General features: G+C 38.9%; 3 protein-coding genes across 5 annotated transcripts in view; 1 reads left to right on the top strand and 2 right to left on the bottom strand.

The window, feature by feature from the left end:
• Positions 1 to 3,283: 3,283 nt before the first annotated feature.
• LOC116329240 (lysophosphatidic acid receptor 6-like) lies at positions 3,284 to 5,757 on the bottom strand. The gene has a single exon (XM_031751235.2). It carries the CDS (start codon positions 4,930 to 4,932, stop codon positions 3,877 to 3,879), a length of 1,056 nt encoding a protein of 351 aa, XP_031607095.1. The 5' UTR covers positions 4,933 to 5,757; the 3' UTR covers positions 3,284 to 3,876.
• Positions 5,758 to 10,480: 4,723 nt separating this feature from the next.
• On the bottom strand, positions 10,481 to 19,133 carry rcbtb2 (regulator of chromosome condensation (RCC1) and BTB (POZ) domain containing protein 2). Of its 2 annotated transcripts, none has more exons than XM_031751252.2 (12): positions 18,881 to 19,133; positions 17,850 to 17,984; positions 17,036 to 17,186; positions 16,137 to 16,303; positions 15,899 to 16,057; positions 15,446 to 15,553; positions 15,088 to 15,230; positions 14,641 to 14,831; positions 13,695 to 13,821; positions 12,400 to 12,539; positions 12,161 to 12,291; positions 10,481 to 12,048 (listed from the first exon to the last, which is right to left on the bottom strand). In XM_031751252.2, the coding sequence occupies exons 2-12, from the start codon at positions 17,973 to 17,975 to the stop codon at positions 11,908 to 11,910; spliced, it is 1,584 nt and encodes a 527-aa protein (XP_031607112.2). In that variant the 5' UTR covers positions 17,976 to 17,984; positions 18,881 to 19,133; the 3' UTR covers positions 10,481 to 11,907. The 2 variants fall into 2 exon arrangements, with proteins under 2 accessions (XP_031607112.2, XP_031607111.2); XM_031751251.2 differs by having other exon boundaries at positions 18,900 to 19,133.
• Positions 19,134 to 21,805: 2,672 nt separating this feature from the next.
• The window catches only part of fndc3a (fibronectin type III domain containing 3A), a 47,516-nt gene continuing 45,444 nt past the window's right edge, over positions 21,806 to 23,877 (top strand). For both annotated transcript variants that reach the window (XM_031751281.2, XM_031751280.2), the window contains exon 1: positions 21,806 to 22,324. The gene's annotated coding sequence lies outside the window, so the exon portion shown is untranslated. The remainder of the gene's footprint in view (positions 22,325 to 23,877) is intronic.

Genomic DNA, 23,877 nt, shown 5'->3' with positions numbered 1-23,877 from the left:
AGAATGTTAACCTTTCCCAAAAATGTCTCTTGCCATGCTGGGACTTGCTTCTGGTCTTACAGGAAATTGAACTGTGGCTTCATTTCTAATGTATTTTAACATTTTTTAAGGGACCATCACACTTCCACCAGCATCTTCCCACACATAGAAACAAAAAAGTAAAGAAATGTAGTAACAGAATTTCCTAACCCTTTCTTATTCTCCCAAACCTCCTGGCATGGTTTTCCCAGTTTGAGCAATAGAGCTTTGTTATCCATGAATCATCTTGCATCAGGGTTCCTGTCACCTGTACTAATCCAAAACAAGCTGCAACAGGCTGTATTCATTCCTAGAGGTAGACTCATGCAGTCATTAAAGACAAGAACAGTGATGTGACTTGTGCACATGCTTTCAGTTAAATCCAGTCAAATTGTCTCTATTTAATTTCCTGCCTTCATTGCTGAAATATACGGGAGACCAGAATGAACTTTCCTCCCCTAATGAGCCGAATGCTATTTGCGCTGCATGTTTTGCTAGACACCATGGTACCCTGACGAAGGGAGTGTTTTATCAACATGCTGGTCATGCTTTGTTTCATTCCCGAGACGTTACTGCCAAGACATTATTCAACCAAAAGCTGATTTGGACACAGAACTCCTCCAAGGGTTGATAACGTCTGTTTATAGTCCAAGGTGACAAGAGAGTGAAGGAAGATAATTTCTGTCTGGTTATTTAGCCTGCCTGCCTACCTCCCTGCACACACTGTGCTCATTCCACATTTGGTTAGTAGTTAAGTGCTGCTTCTGATTTTAGATACGTGAGTGAAGTTCTTATGTAGCCATGAGTAACATCCTTTTTTCAAACCACATCCTGGCAACTCATTAGCTAAAACTTCTCCTTCTCAGGCAGGAAAAATGTCTTGAAGCTAAGTAGCCTGGTGCCCACCCCACCTTCTCTTATAATGATGATAATGCCAATTTTCCAAGAAAAAAAACAAACCAAGATGAGCTTGAAAATATAAGATATAATATGTATGGTATGGTATATGAAGCTGATTCGGAGAGAACTGTGGGGAAACTGGAGTAGATACAACAGGCAGTGTCCATATCACGACGGCGACTTCCTTTTTAAATGTTTCCTGTAAGACATGCAGGGAGAAAAAACGGCTAATGATCCTCAACAGAGACCCTCTTTCCTCACATCCATTTAGGCACTGTCATGTGACAACTTCACCCAAATCTCACTACAACCCCACCCAAAAAGCACACACACACACACTGACACAGTCAAGCCTCTGTAGGTGTCTGAGCAGAAATGACTCTCAACACAGACTGAGAGAATATCAAAGCTGCCCCTTCAGAGGATCCATGTGAGTTGGATTTCTCACATGGGAACATGAACCTAAAGCTAAAGTGTAGATCCAGACTTGTTTTTGTCTCTACTAAGACTTGCAGTTTGACATTAACTGTAATGACCCTGATGCAGGCAGTACAACAACCCAAACATTGTTGCTGCTTTGTATGACCTTGGATGATACCACTAGTCCTAAATTACTTGTTTACATTATGGTACCTCTACGTTATGGTAAATGTGAAAACTTGTCAAACTTTCTTTGCATGTTACAGTCTAAGAAGCAGTAGTACTGCTATTGATGCATTATCTTTGCATCAATGGCACAATAAAATCTCACATGTCACACTGCAGTATGCTTTGATGAATGCTCCCATGCAAAATTACCAGAGCAATGCTGAACAGTTTGTATGTGCTGACAAGCAGTGCCGTGTCTGTGTTTTCTCATCCTGCAGCCTGCTGGGAAGGAGAGGTCAAGCTGATTAGATAACTGCTGTGGAGAGGATCCTGCTGGGATCATGTGAGGAGTTTAATCCCTGACACAGTGACTTTGCACCGGTGTTTGACTTTTTTTCTTTTACACAATCCATGAGATTAAGCAGCATGCTTAGAAATTTTCAATAAAATGGCAAGCTGGATCAGTCACTGATACAGAAAGACAAAGGTGTGAAGCAATGTGCAAAACGTATGCTCATAAAAATATGTGAGGTTTAAATCAGCTTTAAATGTGTGACTTCCTGTATGGCTTCCTACAACAGTGTTCTATCTGTGCTGACCTTTGCTTCGTCTATCAAGTGCTGTGAAAACCTGATGGTTAGAGTGCATTAGCTAATTACACAACCTTATACAGTCACACATAGTGACGGATCCGTAACGTGCCGTTGTGTTTTTTGACTGTTAAAATGTTGCTCAGTAAGCATGTGGTCATGTGTTCATGATGACGGCCTTCTGCGTAGATACTTGTTTGTCTTCATAACATCCCAGGTTTTTAATCCTGGCCTTGACTCAGTCACATGGCCTCAAAAGCAGAGATGGGGTATGTGGCGTATAAATAAAGTGCAGTTGACTGACCTTTGAATTCAGGCTATGTCAATAAAGTTAGGGGGCTGTGTGCTGGCTGTTCTCACATGCTGTGCGTGCTCCTCGCTCATGTCTTATCATCGGTGCAGTTGTTCACAGCAAGAGTGAGCATGTGTGAGAAATATTTCACACAGGCTTTGTATTTACACAAATGTGTGAGCGATTATTTGTTATGTTGCCTGGCTGGTAGAAATGTAATCTCATGTTGAAAAAAGACCCCCTGATTCACTGTTCAAATTGCACAATTCTGTGGCAGACCTCTGGGTTGTATTATAGTCACTTTGTGCCCTTGTAGATGAGGAAAACAAAATGTTCCAAGATGATGAAATGCAATCTCTATCTAACTTTAAAAAAAAGCCTAAATGGCATTCGTTGAACTCCTGTTGATCCTCTTACAGTGTTTAAACACTGATCATTATGGCACACACAAGCTTCGATGTTCTTAATGCTTCTTAATACAACACTTCCTTGTATTTCTTTTACAAGTTGTTTGGTGAAAAATTTTAAGGGTATGTTTTTGTCAGTTAGCAACAAAAACACTTCTTCTTTTTCCCGATCTCCAAAAGACTTTCTACTTCCACAATTGAACAACTTTGCGTGCAAGACTAATCCTCGAAACATTTTTAGCAACTAGACAGTCAAAGGTTTTGTTCTGTTTTGTTTGGTGCAGGATGCTACAACAGTTTTGAACTTTGTAGCCACCACTGGAACTGGAAGTCTGGTGTCACAGCAGTTAAATGCAAATAAGCATGTAATGTGCCAGTAACATATTTATATATTCCTGAGCTGCCACGTTTAACAATACAAACCACAGAAATTTTAGCATTAAGAGCATGTTGTTCATTCAAATGACAAAAAGTTTCAGATGCAATCATTTGTTTTAGGTATTACATAACTTTTATTCATTGCTGTGGCATGAGTGCAGCATGAGGAACTCAGTCAGTGCATTTATGGTCATTAAAGACATCGAGTCCAAACATGAAATACCAGCCAAACACAACAGGGCACTTATATGATCTATCTGTACATGTTTTTAAAAAGCCCTGCACATTTATAGCTTGATATACCTTTATGTTAATTAAATAGATAACAGTCTAAAGTTAGCACCACAACTTACCACAGAAATGTACAAACGCACAAGCATATGAAGCAGTCAGCTTCATAACTGTCCTGCTGTTCAGTGATCACTTTCCCTTAAATGTCATAGGCAACTTTAATTGTGCTTTACATAATTACATTTTACTCCACAGGAAATGAAAATTAGAAAGTAGTAACATTAAAACCACAGTTGTGAAAAAGTTCATATGTTAATACTGCAAAACAGAGGCTGTGAAGACCAGATCCGGACATTTGAAACCTAAAACAGATAAAGCGCTCAAAAAAAAACAAAACAAAAAAATCAGATCTGTCTTTTTTTTAATGGATGGATGAGTTTTATCTTTTCCACTGGACGTAGTGACCCCATTGTCACACTGAAGACTCACCGTGAAAGACTTTAGCTTTTAGATGACTTAGGCTACACTGCAGATTGGTGGTGGATTCTGATTGCAGAGCCTCAGAGAACTTGCTCTCATAGTTAATGGTGGCCTGAGACTTCCTCTTGAAGCTATTCTGAATGGTCTCTGAGGTGAAGTAGTAAACAATGGGATCAAAGCAGCAGTTGGATACAGCAATGCAGAGGGCTACTGGATAGATGGTTCGAACCACCGACTCCTCATAACAGCCTCCTAAAATTTTAGTACGGACTAGAGCATAGAAAACCAGGTTTACATTGTAGGGGATAAAACAGAAACAGAAAATGGTAAGGTGCACGATTATCATACGCAGGATCTTTTTCTTGTTCAAGTTCCCACCACGGCTGATAGTTTGGGGACGGCGCAGAGTCTGTAACACCATGATGGAGCAACATACGTTGAGTAGCAGGGGGATGAGGAAGCCTACTGTCTCTATGAAAATCACCACTTTAGAGAGGGATGCTTTCCACTGCTTGGATGAGAAGTTCTCAAAGCAGAAAGTGGCATTTCCTTTTTCGTTTGAGGTGGTATCCAACAAGAATCCTGTGGGGATACTGCCTGAAAGCACCAGCACCCATACAGCAATACATACTATTTTAGCATTGCGCTTGGTCCTGAGCGTCCTCGAACGAAAGGGGTGCACAATGGCCAAAAACCTGTCCACGCTAATGCAGGTGAGGAAGAGAATACTGCCATACATGTTGGTGTAGAAAAGTGACACAGACAGTTTACAGAGAATCCCTCCAAAAGGCCAGTTCTGGTTGATGAAATAGAAGACCCGTAGCGGCAGGGTGAAGACAAACAGAAGGTCAGACAATACCAAGTTCATCATGTAGGTTGTGGTCTCATTTCTCATTTTCAGAGAGCAGGAGAATATATAGATGGCCACAACGTTGGTGATAAGTCCAACAACAAATACAATACTGAAGACCGTACTGTACAGTGGATATTTGAACCCATCATTCTTGACGCATGAGTTGGATATTGAAGAGTTGTTGTACATTATCATTATCAATTTTAAGATTGCAGGGATGGGAAGTGTTTGTCATGCAATAGCTCTTCAGGGAAAGGTATTTCCAGCACGATCAACTGACCATGAATGAATTATAAAGAAGAGAACAATTCAGTACTGAGAGATACTCGATCCATTAGAGCAACTTTTTTTGTTGTTGTTGTTCAACAGAGCGGTGCATATTGCTGCATGTTTCCCTCCCTTTTCTGGATGTTATTTCGGGGGTTACCTCAGTTGAAAAGACCCCTCCCAGAGGACAGAGATCCAGGCTGGAGTGTCTTGCCCTCCCCCTGCCCTGTCTCTCGGCCAGACTGCACCCCACAAGTTAGAGGGTTAGCTTTACTTACTCAGATAAATCAGTCACATGAATTTGCCACCTTTTCGCTCTCAAGGTCCCAAATAATCACGAGCTGCTCAATCCACAAAGAGAGAAATGGGAAATCCACATTCAGGTCCATTAGAGAAGTGACCTCATGGCAGGATTCTTGTTCTTTGTCAAAACCCAGCCTTGTGGTTTTGTTCTTCTCAGCTCCAAAGCAGCAAAGTCGTCATAAGCTTTCCATCTCCCACATGGTCATGACCACAAATGACCATGGTTGTTTCCAAGCAGAGCTCTCAGTGTGACAATTCAATGTGTTTTTGTCTTCTGTCTGCCCTCAGTTTCTCTTTCCTTTCCCTTCTTTGTTTTACTAACCTAGTTGCTCAACCAGTATCTCTCTCACTCCTCTTCATACAGCCTCGGGGTCTTTTGCGCACCACTCATCACACCACTCATCACACCACTCAGGCTCGACTACTCCTTTGTACCCGGCAGTTTTTTGCAGTTTGGGTAGAAGAGAGAGAAGCTGTAGTAACTCCTCCCACTGCCTCTGGTCCTCCTACTCCTTTGTCTGCTTTACAGTCAATCACACAAACAGAAGTGCATTGAGAGGAAACTTAATTTAAAAAATGAGCTCATAGTGACTCTGAAATATTGTCACAGATCTACAGATCTTGAAACACGGATCACTGAAATACATTTAAAATAAAACGTTCAAGTTTTTCAGTAAATTTTAAGCTTGTAATTGCTGAATAATTTGGTTTGTTTGTTTTTTTAAAAGCACTTAAAAATGTTCATTTATTGAGACAAGAAAAATAGGTAAAATTATTTGCTTTCTACATATGGTTTACATCAGGGTATTTTTAGATGCAACACCTGAATCAAATGAATGGCTCGTTATCAGGCCTTTGCCAGACTTGATGGCATACCGAATTGGTAATCCAACTATTTGATTCAGCTGTGTTGGAGTAGGGATGCATCTGGTTTACTGCAGGACAGTAGCTCTCGAGGACTAAAACCCTCACGTTTACATGTTTGGATAATAAAATATATCACGCTGTACAACATAGGCTACAACATGTCTATGGCTAAAAATACTGCACTTCACTACCTACTTTGAAATTGAGTTGGGAAGTTGGAAACACTATTTTTTTTTTAGCTTAATAAGAGCTATTACTTTTGTTATTGTAACACTTTTTACTGCTAATATACTTTTCCATTTTAAAAAGGCTTGTTGATTTTATTATTTTTCCCCTCATTAGTTAAGTTGTTAATAACAGCAGGAGGCCAAAAGTGCCTGAGAAGTTCTCTGAAACCCCACAGGGTCTCCACTGGTCTGACAGAAAGTACGGGAAAATTCAGCTGTCTTCTTCTTGTTTGTGACGACCTGTGAGGGCAGCTAAAGCTTCTGCTGAAGAACCGCATTTTATTTACAAAAGGACATTAGTAATGAGAAAGAACAGAAAGCTCTCTTTCTGTCCAGTAGGTTTTTTTCCTCCTGCCCTTGTCACTCCATGGACACAACTTTCTCTTCTTGGGGCATTGTGGCTATCCTTTTGCAGGAACTCTCTCCTTGGCAGTCAGTAAAAAACGTTGGGGTATGTGTTGTGAATGAAGTAGCTTAGCAGGGGGGAATGTGCAGTTTAGAACTAGTCTCAGGCAACTTAAAAGCGTTCTTAGCCCCTTGATCAGGCCTGTGGTGAGCAAATGCTATATTTGTGTTGGCTGCTACTGTGTCAAATAGGAAACAGAGTACCTGGTTAGTTTTCCTGCCAGTAAACAAATGCTTGTCTGTGAGATCAAGCAACTGTTTTTCTGCCAGATGTACATTTTGTAATTCAAAACACTTAGGCAAAGATAAGATAACCTACTTCGCTCGTTACTGTTTACCATAACATTTTCCTGATATTACTGACATAAACATGACCCTGAACCCTAAGATGGTTAATTTAGACTCGAGAGCTACCAAAAATAGTCCAACAAGAGGTTGTTTTATGGCTCAGCGTACGTCTCTTTGTCAGCCTACCACAAAGCAAACATGATCAAGGCTAGAAAGCAATGTGCAAGAAAATAGAAAAACCTGTACTATTGTCTTTCCCTCGCAAAGTTGTTCCATGGAGCACATAAAAACAAGCTGTTCACATGCAAGCATGTGGTCACTAAACAAAAACATGCGCCTGAAATCCCTGGACTGTTAAATTTCTCACAATGCCTGGAAATTGTCTGGCACCCCCAAGGCCAAGTCTTCGAATAAAAGCAGTGTTTTATGACACGTGTTGTTGTATAATGTGGTCAGCAGCAGCAATGACAACCTCATGCTGTAAAAAGAAAACAACAAAAATAACCAACCTGAATTTATTTTTTAACTCTCTATCACATCAAGTCACAAACCTAAAGTCTGTGTGAATCAAAAGATGGAGACTAGGGCTTACTTCAGTGACATTAAATATGATTAAATTGCTGTATCATTTTAGAATACATTGAAAACAATAATCCAAATCAGAAAGCCTGGCTAAGTTTTAATTCAAACTCTTGAAAAAATATCTAAAATAACACATTTTTAAGCCACAAAACTGCCCAAGATGAAAAGAGAGCAGTCCAAAAGAAAATAATGTCTAATGTCTCGGCAAGAGCACATTCTGATGAGTGGCTAGTCTGAGAGTCAAACGGCTTTCATTTAATTGTGTTCCACTCTCTCTCTGGAAACAGTGACTTTACAAACGCTGTGGTGCCATCTACAAGTACGCTAAACCACAGCAGAACTGTATTCAATATACACAATCCACTGAGGCATCCCAGCACAACAAACCTGAACAAGTACACAATCATTCTGTTACATTAAAAACATATTTTTAAACTGTTTTAAAACCTTTTTAAAAACCTTTTTCCAAGACAAATGCCTTATCAGCCTAAGTGGATAATCAAAACATGCCCAGAAAGAAATTTCCTCACTGCCTGCATGATGTAAGTGAAATATATGGTAATTACAACTTCATTATCATAATCTTCATCTTTTTGGGAAATTTCTTTTCTTCCTACGTATGCTGAACCAGCTTTGACATTTGAATATACACTTTGCAGTAGGTCTGTGGCAGAATGAAGGGCAGCATGCTCCCCCATGCAGCCTTATCAGCTAAAGCTTTCGTCTACTTTGTAAAACAAGTACTTCCCACCCAGCTACCCCTTTCCCTCACTGAAACTTACAGTGGCCTGTACTGTACTGAAAAAATTAAGTCATTGTAACTCGTGTCTTTTTTTAAACTTAGCAGTCTTTCTAGTGCTAAATTTATAATCTTATCTCAAACCGTCAAGGTTTATACATATACAAAATGCAGCAGAATATGAAGTGACAGTGAACAACTTGCATGTAAAAGTGCTTGAGGCTTGATTGTTACAGCTCTTCATTAACCGCTACATGCTGAATCTAGGACAGTGTCACATGCAATCACTGTATGTCCTAAATGTAACTTAACAGTGTTGCATGCAAGAAAACTGCAAGTACATGAACTCAAAAGCTTCAAAAACCAGTATTACTGGGACCCTGACATTGTATGAACTTAGTAACACTCTCCCCAGTACACAGAGATTTTTTTTGCCATTTTCATTTTTCTGTGTTTTTATTCATTTGCAAACCACATAGCCTTCTCCCATCATCGGGAGGAAGCTGATAAAACCACAGCGTTTAATTTTGGCTCATGGGTAAAAAAAACAAAAAAACTCTACTGCAAGCTTGAATAGAACAAGCTATTTTGCATGGCTGAATAGCTATGCAGAGTGGTGTTTGGGTTGTTTCTAGGGCAAAGGCATGCCTGCATTTCTTTCTCTCTTTTTTTAAAAAACAGGTTTCACAGATACTAAGTCACGAGACTTATCAGAAAGTGCTAGCATTCTGCTGCAGCAAGGATTTGATGTACAAAAAGTGTGTGATTTTATAACTGTGATGTACACAAAGCGGGTAGATGAACCAACCGCAAAAGAGCCACAAACTGATATTGAAAGAAGCCCTGTGACATTAAACAGCAAACAAGTTAAAGAGCTCTATCAAACCAACAGCTTATTCCATTTACAAAATACATCACTGGAGAAACTGCTTTATTTTTAGCTCCAAGTAGACTATAAGAGGAAAAGTAAACAAACTGTAGATTACCCTTTACTTTGAACTACTGAAAGTAAGTAGTGGAAATGATGGTGCAGGCATCTACTAAAGCACAATTATGAGGTCCTTCACTTTTTGCTTTTATATAAATCATTTCTTTCTTTACTTCATTCCATGTGGTATTCATCTAATCAGAGGGTCATATTATGCCAAAATAATTCAGAAATTCAAATGGCATTTAGCCTCAGTAAAGGAGGATTTGTACATGGCAGAGGGCCAGTTACTGTTAGCTGTTGCACGTCCTTCCTCATTCTTTGCAAAACCACGTTGAGTAATTGTACATGATGTACACATGTTCTTTGGGAGGCATAAGGTTAATTCAACACAAATACACCCCCCAAAGAAGAAAAGTACCTTTTAGTAATTCCACAATTTAAATGTTATGGATGGAACCTATGAGATATTGGAATTTCCCTGAGTGGTTTGGCAGCAGGATTGTGACTGACTATCACAGTGATTCTCAAAGCCGTGTGGACATAAATTGATCATTTGTTCTGGGAGTGGCCACCAGGTGGGATCAAGTAACTGTGAACTGGAATCTCTTCCTTTCATCATAACGTGTCCTCAAACACACTTTCTGTCAGGCAGAGTTGTGTCAAAGAATCAACAAATTCTATTACACTTGATTATGTCAACTTGTATGGCATCTTAATTTTGACCACATCCTGTTGTTCTGTGGAAGGTATATGAAATCTCACTTGATGATATGATACTAAAGATGTACCTTCAGGAAACACGCAGACACACATGTGATGTTAGACTCTCAATCTTGCAGGAAGAAGTGAAAAAGAGCCTGTTCTGCTTCTTGATGGAAATGAAGAGCCAAACTGCACTGCATGTGCGTGTCTTAAAATTCTGATATCATACCTACCACTTACTGGTTAATGGCACCTGCAATGTTACAGGTTGTTTTTTTAATTCGTGACTTTCATTTCCATACATTTCACTCTCACCCCAAAAAACCAAAGAAACAAACAAACAAAAAAAGAACACCACTTCATGTCAAATGTTTCTAAAGCAATTGCACGGTAATGACATGACAAGAGCTTTTTAAGAACACCCTCAACAACTTATGTTGTTATTTGTTTTAATATACTTTTGTAATTGCCATTTTCCTATATTCCCATTAGTGCCAAAGTCAGCAGGTTGCAGCTTGCTTTCCATACAAATTAAAAACATTACCAAAAAGTTCCAAAAGAGAAAAAAACCACAAACAAACAAACAAAAATTCCAATCAGCTTGTTTAAGTGATGACATTTAGTTACATCCATTTAAGCAGATTTGGGAATTCCTGATGTAATTATCTGGTAACTGCATTTAAAGACCATGAGGTCCTTTATGAGACTTGAGCTCCAACAAAGTGAGTTGGCACAACTATATACTATCCAGGGATGTATATTAAAAAAAGCAAAAATTTTGTAAAAAGGGAACAGAAGCTTGCTGCCAATATGTTAAGAATAGCAATAATTACAAAAACAAAAACAAAACACAATTAACAAAAAAAATCTGTAAACATACAATGAAATGCAGCTGTAAAAAATCAGCTGCATCTACTGTACAGTGTACATAAGACTCAACACGTTTGTGAAAGTCAAACTTTGTTTCCAGCTGCATAGAGAGGGTTAGTCTGAACAACTGTACAAGTACACATGCAATAGCATGCTATCTTTGCCAAATGCTCCTTTTCCTATCAGTCAGCATATGGTGGGAAAAACAACTTTCTACAGCAAAAAAGTGCAAGTTAGTGAACACAAATGTCAGACCACAAGTTTGGATGGTATATGAAGAACTGAAGAATAACTCAAACTTAAAAAAAGTGGCAAAATATGTTATGCAATCATAACAAATATAATCATTAAGCAGATAAAAACAAAAACAAATGGGGGGAAACGGGTTATAGTTTTACATGTGTTTCCCTCATAAAATGCCTCCAAATCCAGAAAGTTTTAGAATGAAGGCTTCAAAGAAAAGCAGCACAATGTGAAGAGTTCATTTATAGCTGACTTGCTTAATTTTTAGATCCTGTCTATGCTGATCGCAGATAACTTACGACACACTGATTGCAAAAACGATTCAAATACCAAATCAAACAATTCTATCACAACAGATTACGTTTAGTATGTTCAGCATTTTCAGGTATCCAGTCCAAGCTGATTACTGTGACATATCCATGTACTGGCTGTCTTGGTAAACAGGCGACCACTGTGGCACATCCTTTTATTCAGCCTCAGCATTGTGTGGTTGTTACAGGACTAGTGGCATAAACCAATATTTATGTTCCAACCAACCACCATGTTTGGGCTAGCTTCAGAATGGTAACAAAGAAGAATCACTTGGTGAGTGCGGCCTTAAACCATTTACCTCTCTAGTATTTACATCCTTAGTGCCACGTGTTTGAGGCGCTGATCTGCTGGGTGTTTACTTTGGTCTAGGATGGACTCTCGTCACTGAGATTAAACCTTAATGTGCTGAATCCATCACAACAGGGGCCCAGTAGTCAGTTTTTGAAGGCCCCATAGCGACTGGCTTTACTAATGAAGTTCTTGAGCAGGTCGTGATCCATGTCTGCAAAGGCCTGGGTCTGCGTGACAGCCGTTAGGTGGTTGACACAAAACTTGAAGCAGAACTCCTCCAGGTCCTAAAAATGAAGAGGGCTGTCTGGTCAGTGCTGAGGAGTATAACTGACTAGCTACTGTGCACGCCTCCACCACCATAGTGCTTTGACTATGTGTCAGAGGCTATAAGCTTACCCGCGCCTCATACTTGACAGCAGCAGAGAGCAAAGTGATGGCGTTTTCTTCAGAAATGCCTCTCTTGATCGTTTCCTGGCACAGCCTCTTCAGTCTCGTTTCTCGGTAGAACGTGGCCAAGTCAAGCAACCCTGTACACACAAAAACAAAAACACACGTGATCATGTTCAGGATTTCTGCACTGACTTGTTGCAGTATTTCCTGGGCTGTAAAGAACTGTGATCCAGGTCTATCCTTACCAATAGCATCCTCTGGTGGCAGGTTTATAGTGTCAGTGTAGAGATACTCCAAGAAGGCTCTGTACACCAAGTATGAGAACTGATGAATTTCTATAGCATCCTGGTCAGTTTCATTCAGCAGTGTTCGGAAATGCTCACACCTGGGGAGAAAGACAGCAGAAGACTTGTGACAAAAGCACGTTTAACTAAAACTAACAACTAAATTAATTGGCAATCACACTTTATCATGTGGAGGTGACAAAATATAGTCTTATGCCATCAGGAAACTGCATTACCAAATTAAAAAGGAAATTAGCAAGAAACTTTTAAAAAAAGGAGGTTTAAAAAAAAAAAAACAGATTCTTTTTGACTATGCCTACTAATACAGGCCAAGTGCAATATCTTTTATTCCTTATGAGCTCCTACATTAATTACCACTAATGACCATTTATCTTTTTCTTTGTTTTTTTTGCTTCAATTTTCTCCACACTGCTAATCTCTGATGGCTCAAAACAGTGCCTCTACCATTGCTTCTCAGGACACGGTTGAACAAACAACTGAGTCTTCACTCTCTGATGCATCTTAAACATATCATTTGCATGTGATCTTGCGCAAGCAGACAGTTTCCACTGTTGCATATTCGTGTGAGCCAGTGGACTAAGGTTAAAGCTGCAGACAGTCTGGCTCCTTCCTACTGACGGTGCAAAAGAGCAAGGGACTGGAATGCAGATACTCTGTGTTCAAGTGTGGTTATAAAAAGAAACACGGGAAACAATAGGCCTGTCTTTGCTACCCCGTGAGTTTAACAGGAAGATAAGGAAACACTGTCTAGCATATGAAGTTTGAATATAGGGAAACCAGCACAAATTAAGTATTTGTTATATATATTTACACAGAAAGATGGCCCAGTGTTTTTGCTGCCATGATGAAATTGGTTGTCTGGATTTTATGTTTATATAAACAAAACAATACACCCATGTGACCAAAATGAAAGTGGAGGTTGGAGAAGCAGACTGTCCATTCATATATATATATATATATATATTCTTTTTTTTTTTTTAAACAGTCATAGTGTGGTGGCCCAACGATAGAGAGCAAGAGCTGCAGACATTGTCTCTGTTCCACAGATCATTATGTGCACTCAAAGATAATGACACACCACATGTTACACCCTTCATGCACCAGCTGCTCAAAATGCCACAAGACTGGATTAGCTTTTCCAGACTTCCATGGTTAATGAGTCTACATTGTCCTTAAAAAAAGAAAAAGAAAAAAAGAATCACCTAAAGGACTCTGAAAGTTCTTGTTTTCTGTACCTGATTTTCAGCAGAGCTTTGTGGACATGGATGCACTTTCCATCAACCAAGAACTTCAGATCAGAGATATCTGGACTGTCAAACTCCTTCTTCAAAGACTGGGCAACTGTGAGGTAATCATCACCATCTGGCAAAAAATACATAAAATTATTATTATTATTATTATTATTATTATTTATTTTATTTTTGTTAAAGACAAGCATTTGGTTTGGGTTTTTTTTGCTCTTAAAAACAAACAAATTTGCTAAACATAAATTTAAACAACTTCTCTTTAAATTTCGGTTGTAAATGTTCACAGCAAAAGACAGTTATATAAGGCATTTATATATAGGGAATGAAAAGATATTTCTCTTCTTTTTCAGTTTTACAAATACTCTCCAGGCTGGCTATTAAACTATGTGACCTTGGCCTGCACTCCTCTCTGTGCAGGTTGATCCTTAATTTCCTGACTGGCAAACCACAGGTGGTACATGTAAACCACAAAGTGTCATCTGCTTCCTCCTCTCCTGTACTTCCTCTACACCTACCACTTTATGGGAACTTGACGAAGTGGCCACAATCATCACCAATTTCGCTAACGAAAAAGCAGTAGTGGACTTGATCTCGAAACAGTGATAACTCTGCTTGACGGTTAGAGATCAACCACCTAAGTGACTGGTGTAGGGAGAAAAACCTTAAGCTGCAAGTCTGTAAGACCAAGGAGCTAATAGTTGACCTCACAAGGAAACAGCTGAAATGGGCGACAGAGATGGATGCCATTAAGACCACCCTTCCCACAAAAATAACGGGGAGAAACTTTTACCGTTAGGCAATCATGTTGGGTAGTATTCTAATGAAAAAAACATTTTATTTTATGTACAGCTGGATAGGTATATAAGTATTTCACTGTTAATTTCTGCATGTTCATCAAATAACTAAAAAGCGTATGGTCCTATAAAACTCTTACCTACTGAGAGGAGGTGCCACGTGACTGCCGGTGTGGCAAAGCAAGCGAACACATCGTCAGTGCTGCTGAAATGTGTGAGATGTGGACTGGCTACAGCCTGACCTCGACACTGACCCCACATCAGAACTTGTCCACTCTGTGTCTTGGCTGCTGACGTGTGACTGGTGTGACATGCAGCCACTTCGACTATCCTATCGAGAAAAATCACAAATCTAGATATACATTTGATCTTAAGACAGAAAAAGGCCCATATGAAAAGTGAACATTTCTCTAATAAAGTTCTTTTACAGTCAACAATCAGTCCCTTACTACTGCGTGGCATTAAACCACAAGTGTAAGAATTTGTAAGAGTTTGAGACGTTTGGTTATTCTAGGGATCTGTGACCTATTATGGTAGCAAAGTACTGCTGGTAATTTACAATGGGAACAAAGTAACAAAGTACTAACCTCTCCTTGTCTGTGTTTATAGGAGTGGGGAGCGCTTGGTTACTCTTATTGCCTGTGCCCAACTGCCCGTATGAGTTGGCTCCCCAAGCATAAACAAATCCCTCATCTGTCAGTGCCAATGTGTGTGCATATCCACAAGCGACCTGTGTTTGAAAAAAGAAAAAGAAAAAAGAGGGTATTTAAGATACATACTAACAGAAATAAGTAATCAAAAACAATGTTTTATAAGTCTCCAAAAGTTGAATCTGTTCATCTGGACGTAGCGTTTTGTGGGAGAAACGTTTCATCACTCATCCAAGTGACTTCTTCAGTCTCAGCTGAAATGTTTTATAAGATTTATCCCTCTTTAAGCTCTTACCTGTACAATGTTTACACCCTGGAGGGCAGCGATTCGGCATGGTGTCTGCTGGTTTCCATTATTGCCCAAACCTAGCTGTCCATTGCAATTATAGCCCCAACCATAGATCTGGAAACAACGGACAATTTTGGGATATGCACATACCCCATTATCAATAAGTGTGCGGAACATCACAGTACTTTTATTCTTGGGTTTTTGTTGGATTAAATCTGAAATTCAGATTCTGATTTTGTGTGTAAAAACAAATGCAATACTATTTTAGGTCTTCTGAGAGAGACCTAACGTTCATTTTTTAAACTATACTGTCTCCACTCACACTCCAGGACCGTTCTTCAATCTGACATCATTCAGATCAAGTGTAAACACAAATTCATTTCAGACACTGTTTGAAATCAAATTTGTTTTTCGCTGTTTCATCATGGTTAACACGTATAGATGGATGTGACCAGTTACCTCTCCATTGTCCAGTACAGCCATAGAGCAGAGCTGACCACAGGCTATGTTTACCACGACCTTGTTTTGCAGGCAGCTGCTGACCCGACGCGGTGTCGGCTGGTTGGCAGTAGAACCTGAACCAACTTGTCCAGAGTTGTTGTAACCCCACGCGTACACCTGAACACAAAGATGAATGCTCACCATCCAGAAAAATTCTCAGATTAAACAGAAACAAAGCAAGAAGAGGAAAATTTACCTCTCCATCAGTTGTTAGGGCAATAGTGTGGTGGGAGCCACAGGCCACTTCTGTCACTCTCTTGCTGAGGAGATTAGTGGACACCAGGGCAGGGGTCAGCCCATGGTTGGTGGTGCCATTTCCGAGCTGGCTGTAGCCATTGTGGCCCCAGGCATACACATCTCCATCTACACAGCAACAAGTGCAAGTTTATTGATGTTGTCACAGAAGTTAATATTTTATTAAAAGATAAGAAGCAGTCTATTTCACATGATATACTGCAAAGTTAAGCAGCCCTACTTTTATCAGACATCACAGATATTGATTAAATGCCTGGATTCATGTAATTTAGTGTTGCATTGACTCAATATAAATGAAGTACACAAGAACATATCCATAACTAACTTTTTTGCAACTTCAATTACTGTAAATGGAATTGAGCAAAGATTTTTCCGCATGTAAATAAAAAAACAAAAAAACCCAAACTGACTGGCCTCCCTCAGATGATGTGGAGTTAGTTAATCATTACCACATATTACAGGAAAACAGATACCTTCATGTCGCTTTAATCAAAGTTAAAGGCGCAATCAATTACCCAAATAAATAAGAATGCAATAATCATGTTGAAAGCAACTCTCAGACATTTTCATTTAATATTCCTAACGGCAATTAGTGAAAATTGAATTTGTATTTGAAATTTAACAGTTTGAATGCATTTTTTAATCGTAATTTAAGTATGCATGCAACCACATCTCTAAATTTTGGCCAAGAAGTCCACTTTGAACAAAAAGAATCACACAATCACAAAATATGAATTTTGCATGTTTGGACTCATTTGCTTGTGATCTTATTCCTCTGCTTCCGGAGGACATTTCTCCTTGGTGACACACACAGAAATAAAGGTTTTGGAGCTATATTACCTGCAGTGGCGATAACCACATGTGGCCCCGTTCCATAGCTTAGAGACACAATCTTCTTTCCACACAAGACATCAATCCTGCGTGGCTCAATAGTGCTTTGAAGATCTCCGAGCCCTAAACAGCCGCTACAGTTGGTCCCTAAAGCGAAGACCTGCAAAGAAAAAACATTAAAAAAAATGTTTTTACATCTTTTTTTAAATATATAAAATTACAAATAAGAATTACTCGATCATATTTATTGTGCAATTTTTTTTTATATCACAAAATGGTGAAGTTGTCTTAATCTAATCTGTCTAAGCTGGCAAATTGCAAATTCATCGCTACACCAAAACAAACTAACTACACTTGAAACCAGGCTATAATAATTTGTGAGACTGTCTTTCTAAAATTATGACTGAAAAAAAAAAAAAAAAAAATCAGCAGCAAGCACGCTCATGCTGGTGCAGCTCAATGTGATGTACGGCATAATTTAAAGTGAAATCCACCAAAATACAATTTAACGGTACAGTTGGCTGTTTCAAAACATCAAACAAATAAGCAAGGGTGGAAAGATTAGGCATGCACTGCACCTTTCCAAAGGCTCAGGCATTAAGCTCATGTGGCTAAAGATAGCCTCATTCTATCTGCTTATCCCTGTGCCTGTGCACCTCATATCAAGCAGAGAGCAAGAGGCCTGGAGCATTTTTATATCCACTTCAAAACAAGAACTACTCAAAAATCAATACAGCAAAATGAATGACATCTGTGCGTGCTGCAGGACAGCTTCATGTAAAGAAGAACAAGGAGGCAACCTTGCTTAAACTCCAAATGTTACCTCATCATTAACTGTGACATAGAGGGCTTCATTTGCGGCACTGCCAAATACACAAGCCTGCCGGATAAGCCGGAGTTCCTCAGGAGGAAGAAGTGCAAACACTGGCCACTTTCCCACGTCCAGCATACTACTCAGCTGTGAAAAAAAGAAAAAACATGGAGAAGAATATGAATCTAACTCACAATGGAATAAAAGAAAGGTTGATTAGATAAACTGAAAAACACAGATAAAAGCAGGAGTATGTTTTCATGTTAAATACTTTGATGGTCTGGTTATTAAACTGGATAATAGGAACTTTCTGCCCTGTATCATGGAATGCATACATATATGTTAAAGAACAGATTACATTTCCATCTTTATCATCCCTCTTGAGTGACCAGCAGCATTCAGATTTAGATGGGCAGACAGATTAAAACGTGTACATCTGTTCAATGACCTTTACTACCACAGAAAGTAAAGTCAAAATTATGTCATCTCTAAAGTCTAACATAATATTTCAAATATAACGGCTTCAATGATTGCACCATTACTCTCTATTATCAAACCACACAGCTGTCTATGGCTGTGTGATAAATGGAAAACTGCAATCAACAGTAAAACCTACTCGTCTGATCCTCTGTGCATCATTATTTGTAAGGCCTATAAAAGGTAATTATCTTGTATTGCTAACAATATATTTCGGTTCCGTTTTTATTCACAAAAACAAACAAACAACCAAACCTGTTTTTATTGCCGCGTCTGACAAATTTACAGTGTTGTTGCATTGTTTTGCATATCAAGTTGCACTTTGCATGAACCCAGACAACACCACCCTAAACACACACATACACCACCATGACCACCAGCTGCTGTTACTGCTGGTAAGATGTCCCACACGTCAAATCAGCAGACACCAAAGAAAACACAAAGCACCGCAAAACTAAGTGTGTTGGTTTTGATATATAAACTGCCAGCAATGAAACTACAACCTGAAGTTAACCCACAAAAACTATCAAGCTAATTAGCGTAAAGAGCGGTGTTGTTGCTGGTACCTCCAAGTGTTGACGTTACCTTCTAGCTAGTGCTTAGTCCGCGAGGTCGTTTTCTGATTAAAAAAAAAAAAAGATACTAAAACATGTCACCCAACATATTTTTCAAATAACTTTGCCGGGGACGTCATGCCGACAAACTGGTGTAGGTCTAGCTTCACGTTAGCTGCTATGGTTGCACTTTGTTGTAGCTAGCTTTAATCGCTACACCACCGCCTAAAAAACATACACACAACACCACACTTCCTGTAGTCACTTGGTGCGTTTACTGAAAATCGGACCTGGGAGCTTCAAGGTTAAATTGGTATTATACAGTAATTAGTGACAGACTGTTTAACATTTAAATGCTTTGTTAAGCAGTTTACAGCTTAACATAGAAAAAATAAAGGTTTCAAATTGCATCATAGTTATATTATCATTATTATTTTTACAATAGAAATACGATCTATTATGCAAGATTAAATAAATCAAATAGTCTTTAATTTGTGAAGTTACATTACTGGTCAATAGACTATAACGACCCAAGACTTTAAGTCGTTTGGGTTATAAGTTTAATGGAGAATATTTTTGCATGTTGTTTAAACATCTGTGGCATACATTGTATTTATTTATTTAAGAAAAAAATATTTCACCCTACCTTTCAGGAGTTGTTGATATACCAATATTAATTTTGTGTGGAACTTTAGGAAACAATTGCTGGTGTGAAACAGATGTGGGTGATACATTTCTGGCTGAGTCATCCTGTACCATTGCAACTACAGGCATAGTTTCAGTATCAATAGAGAGGTAATCTCCTTTAAGTTAAAAAAAATAGAATGTAAACAGAATGCACCATAGTCACTTCCATGCTCCTGACACACACAAAAATACGCTTGCCCACACACATAACATATGTGACCCTAACTGACCAATCACGGTCTTTGACCCATAAAAGGTGCATTTTGTTTAAGTTAGTACAAGCTTGTGTTTTTGCGTGGTTTATTTTAATATCCCATCATTCTGTACTCTAAGACACAAAGGTTCTCCTAAGGACCCCCAATCCCCGCTCCAAAAATGTGATTCAATTAATAAAATGAGTATTAAATGCTGCAGCTGCCTGAAAAAAACAGATCATTTGAATCAGACATGTTACAGCAAGAGAGCACCCAAAAAAAGAAGTCCTCAGGGAGCTGAAAACCACTGCTTTAGAATTACTGCCTCCAGAAAAGTGATCCAACTGCATGATGATGCTGTTGTAAATTTGCTCCCTCTTCATTGTCCTCTTACATTTACTTCCTCATTATGTTTCTCATTACTTTGTATTATATTTTGTGTTCTGCTGCAGTCCTTGAGGTAGGTTTTTCATCATGCATTTCTTCTCAAGTCTTAAAATGTATGCCCCTTCATCTTCAAGTGTGTGCAGGTGTTTGCATATAACTTTGCTGAGTGTGAACTTGTTGAGTATAGATTTGGACAACAAGTCTATGTGCATTTCTGAAACTCACTGCATCCCAAGTTACATGTCTTGTGTTATTACATTAAAAAAATAAAATAAAATAAATTCACGGTGTAAAATAAAATATGTGTTGTGTTCGCTGTTCACTCATGCCATAGAGGGTTAATGCATTTGCACTAGTGTTTATCATGTAACATATCTTTCACTAGATGTCGATGTAGACATTATTTTTATACATTCTTTGCTATTTTGCCAATTAAATCCATCTGGTTTTATTCTCTCGTTCAGTCCCTGCAATTACACAACTATCTGCATATTTCACTGATTACTGTATAATCAGTCTGTCTTAAAGAGTCAAAGAAATTTATGGAAAGGTATCTTTTTTTAACCTTTATTTCATCAATTTGTGGGAAGATGACTCTCCACTGCATATTTCATTGAGAACTATAGCAGAAACAATGGGGCATTCCTTTATTAAGTCCAGCAGGTGGAGTCATTGATAACCATCTTGGTGTGTATCAGTGATGGGATCGCAAATGGTTTTACCAAAGATTTAAAGACCGCCTATGCAAGAAGGGTGAGTGTGTACATTGTTACTGCAACAATTATACGCATTTGATATATAGTATAGTGATGTTTCGTATGTAGGTAGCTACATTAGGACTAGGTTGTGTATGATACATTGTCTGTGATGTTTGTTTAAGTGTCTGTCTGAGACTTAATATTCAGAAAGGACTAGCACATGAAAGAAAGTTTCAGATAGATAGATAGATAGATAGATACTTTTTAATTAGATCAAATTTGGAAGGCACATGAATGAAGGGAATATTGCAGTTTCCAGGCAACATGAATTTCTAATGGTGTAAATTTCAAGTAGAAAACAAACCAGGGGCAAAAAATCAATAAAACAGAAAGAACACAAAACAATCAGAAAAACGACTATCTCTTTGATATATACCAGTGTATATTCAAAACAAGCTTTCAGGAGTACAGAAATAATATTAAAATATCTTTGTGTTCACTCAAAACGTATAACAAACCCAACACTGCACGGTTTACAAGAACCAGTGATCCACACTTACTTTCTGCTAAAAGCGATATTGTATTTCAATTTGTCTGTGTGTGTCTTGTGTAGGTTTGACAACACCGTTCAGTGTGTAAATTTGAAAGGGTTGTTTTTTCTCTCTCTCCATACATTCAGTATTGTCTCTCTGGCGTGTAAAATACTGCAGTTCAATCATGCTTGGTAATTTTTAGTACAACTGTGTTCTTCTGGTTACAAACCAGGTAGAAGTAGCAGTGTAGTCTTATATGGAGAACAGCAAGGTGGTCCCTGGACTGACCACGTAGCATTCTTAGATTCCCCCCCGACTGACTTGGTTGGACGAACCGATCACAGACACGTCAACCGTAAGGTCTTTCTTAAAGTGATGGAAAAAAAATAGGTAGGCAAATGAAGTTCATCATAACAGCACCGGATACTGACCGGGTTCACAACAAGAACAAAATTAAATATAGTAACATTATTTAGCGTTTATCTTTGCTATGTTGTAAATTAGGATTCGTGATGAATTGCTCGAATACGCATGCGCACTAAGTGGTGTAAGCGATGGCGACATTCCTGCTTTTTATGCGAGGAACAGGGTTGGATGGAAAGTTATCTCGATAAAACTGAGGGTTAGACAGACGTTATCGATACTTTGCATCGTCACAGTCGCTCGCTAGCTACTTCGACCGTTTTGAGGTGCTGTTAACGCGAGCCTGCGTCGTTCATGAGAAGACCGCATACTATCTTGCTAACTGTTAGCTAGGTAGCTTACGCTAGTATGTCACACTTTGCCTTGTCTTGTGTTTGTCTGGGTAGCTAGCAAGTTATCATCAGCTTCAGGTTCTACAGAAAGTTGCTGGTCATCCAAGCTTGCTGACGTTAAACATTTCGGGGAAGAGCTGCATAAGACTCATCACTGTGCATCGGCTTGTTGAGCAAGACTGCTGCTGTGCCAACTGACTGGGTGAGTAACGTTAGCTGCGCTTTTGGTAATAAGTCTTGTTTTGCTACAGCGAACAACATATTGACGCTATCATTTTAAGGAAGTCGAACTAACCTGTAAGGTTATTGTTTGCCAGTACGTTGGCTGCAGTTAGATAACTGTTAGCTATGATATAACGCTAAGCACACACACCTGTAGCCAAAGTAAACAGTCTCGGGTGCGAGGTAGTTAGTTGTTAAAGGAGCTAAAAATTACCAACGAAAAGCCCTATCTCTGAACATATTTATTGCTGATACTGTGACATATAATAGAAGGAGCTCGTGCGTGTAGTTGACAGGCCAGGTAATGTTAAACGAGTGTCAACGACGTCAAATACTTTCAGTCAAAGGATGACCAGCTGTTACCCCGTGTGCAGATGTCTGGTACGAAAATATGTCTAAGTGCTACAGTTAAATTTACGCATTACAGCTGAGCAAAAACTAGAGCGTGACCTGCTATTAAACAACGACAAGAATTATCATTACCACAATTTTGTGTGGCTGATAATTAAACTGAAAAGCTAGTTCAAATCTTCAAGGTGTTTTCCCGTTTTCTCCAAAACTGCAACTGAAAAACAGCTGGTGTGTCCTTGTCAACTGCTCTGTAGCCACAAACAAATGTGAGGCACAATCAGGGCAACAACAGATGTAACATCTGTTATCTGTTGTTATTTCGATACAGATTTCAGCACAACTATAACAGGAGTTACAGCTGTTTTCTAGTCGTAGGTGGTGACTACTGATAGGCTATAGTTCTGAAAGTTTCAGATAACTTTGTTACAGAAAGAGGAGCAAAAAGACAGAAGTATATACATCTGTTCATATGTTACTGCTGTCACTGCATCTGTTTAATAATCACAATCTTAATGTTCCACTTACCACCATTAAATTTGGAAAATGTGTAATGAACTTTCAGATCATCTTTTCCCATATGAGGGGAAAAAAAAAGAATTTTTGACTTTAACTGCGTAAGTGGTGGGTGGTCAGAGGAAATATAAAGAATTGCCTGTCATTAGGGATTTCCCTTAGTTGCTTCTCATTTTACTGACCTCCAGGTAGCTGTTGTCACTGTGGTTTTGGCACGTAATTTACAACTAGAATAAAATTACCAGACAACCTACCAGCTGATTGCAGTAAATGGCTTGGAGGCCTCAGGGCCACACAAGTCTGGCATTCATCTAAAGCCTGCTAGTGTTACAAAAATTAACCACATGGCAATCCCTCATGGCTGTATAAATGGTTCTGCAGGCCTAGTTCATTGACCATCACACTGTAAACTGACTTTGTTTGGGCTTAAGGAGGGGAGGGACTAAAGCGAACAGATAAGCCAGATCACAGTGAGGTTTAGGCACGCATGCGCCAGAGAGTAATTAAGTTCAAGGACACGTTACATTTCTTTCATGGCGTTCTGTTGCTTTTCACCGGAATTTTATTAGCCATGTAACAATTGTATACATTTTATTTACAGTTGGTAAGTCCTCAGTGTATAACTTTGGTATTTTACTCCCGTGTCAGTGGAGTGTTGAATAAAAAACA

The sequence above is a fragment of the Oreochromis aureus genome, linkage group 14, assembly GCF_013358895.1.
Source record: "Oreochromis aureus strain Israel breed Guangdong linkage group 14, ZZ_aureus, whole genome shotgun sequence".
NCBI lineage: Eukaryota > Metazoa > Chordata > Actinopteri > Cichliformes > Cichlidae > Oreochromis > Oreochromis aureus.
The sequence above is the reverse complement of the archived record's forward strand: the minus strand, read 5'-3'. Positions and strand labels throughout refer to the sequence as shown.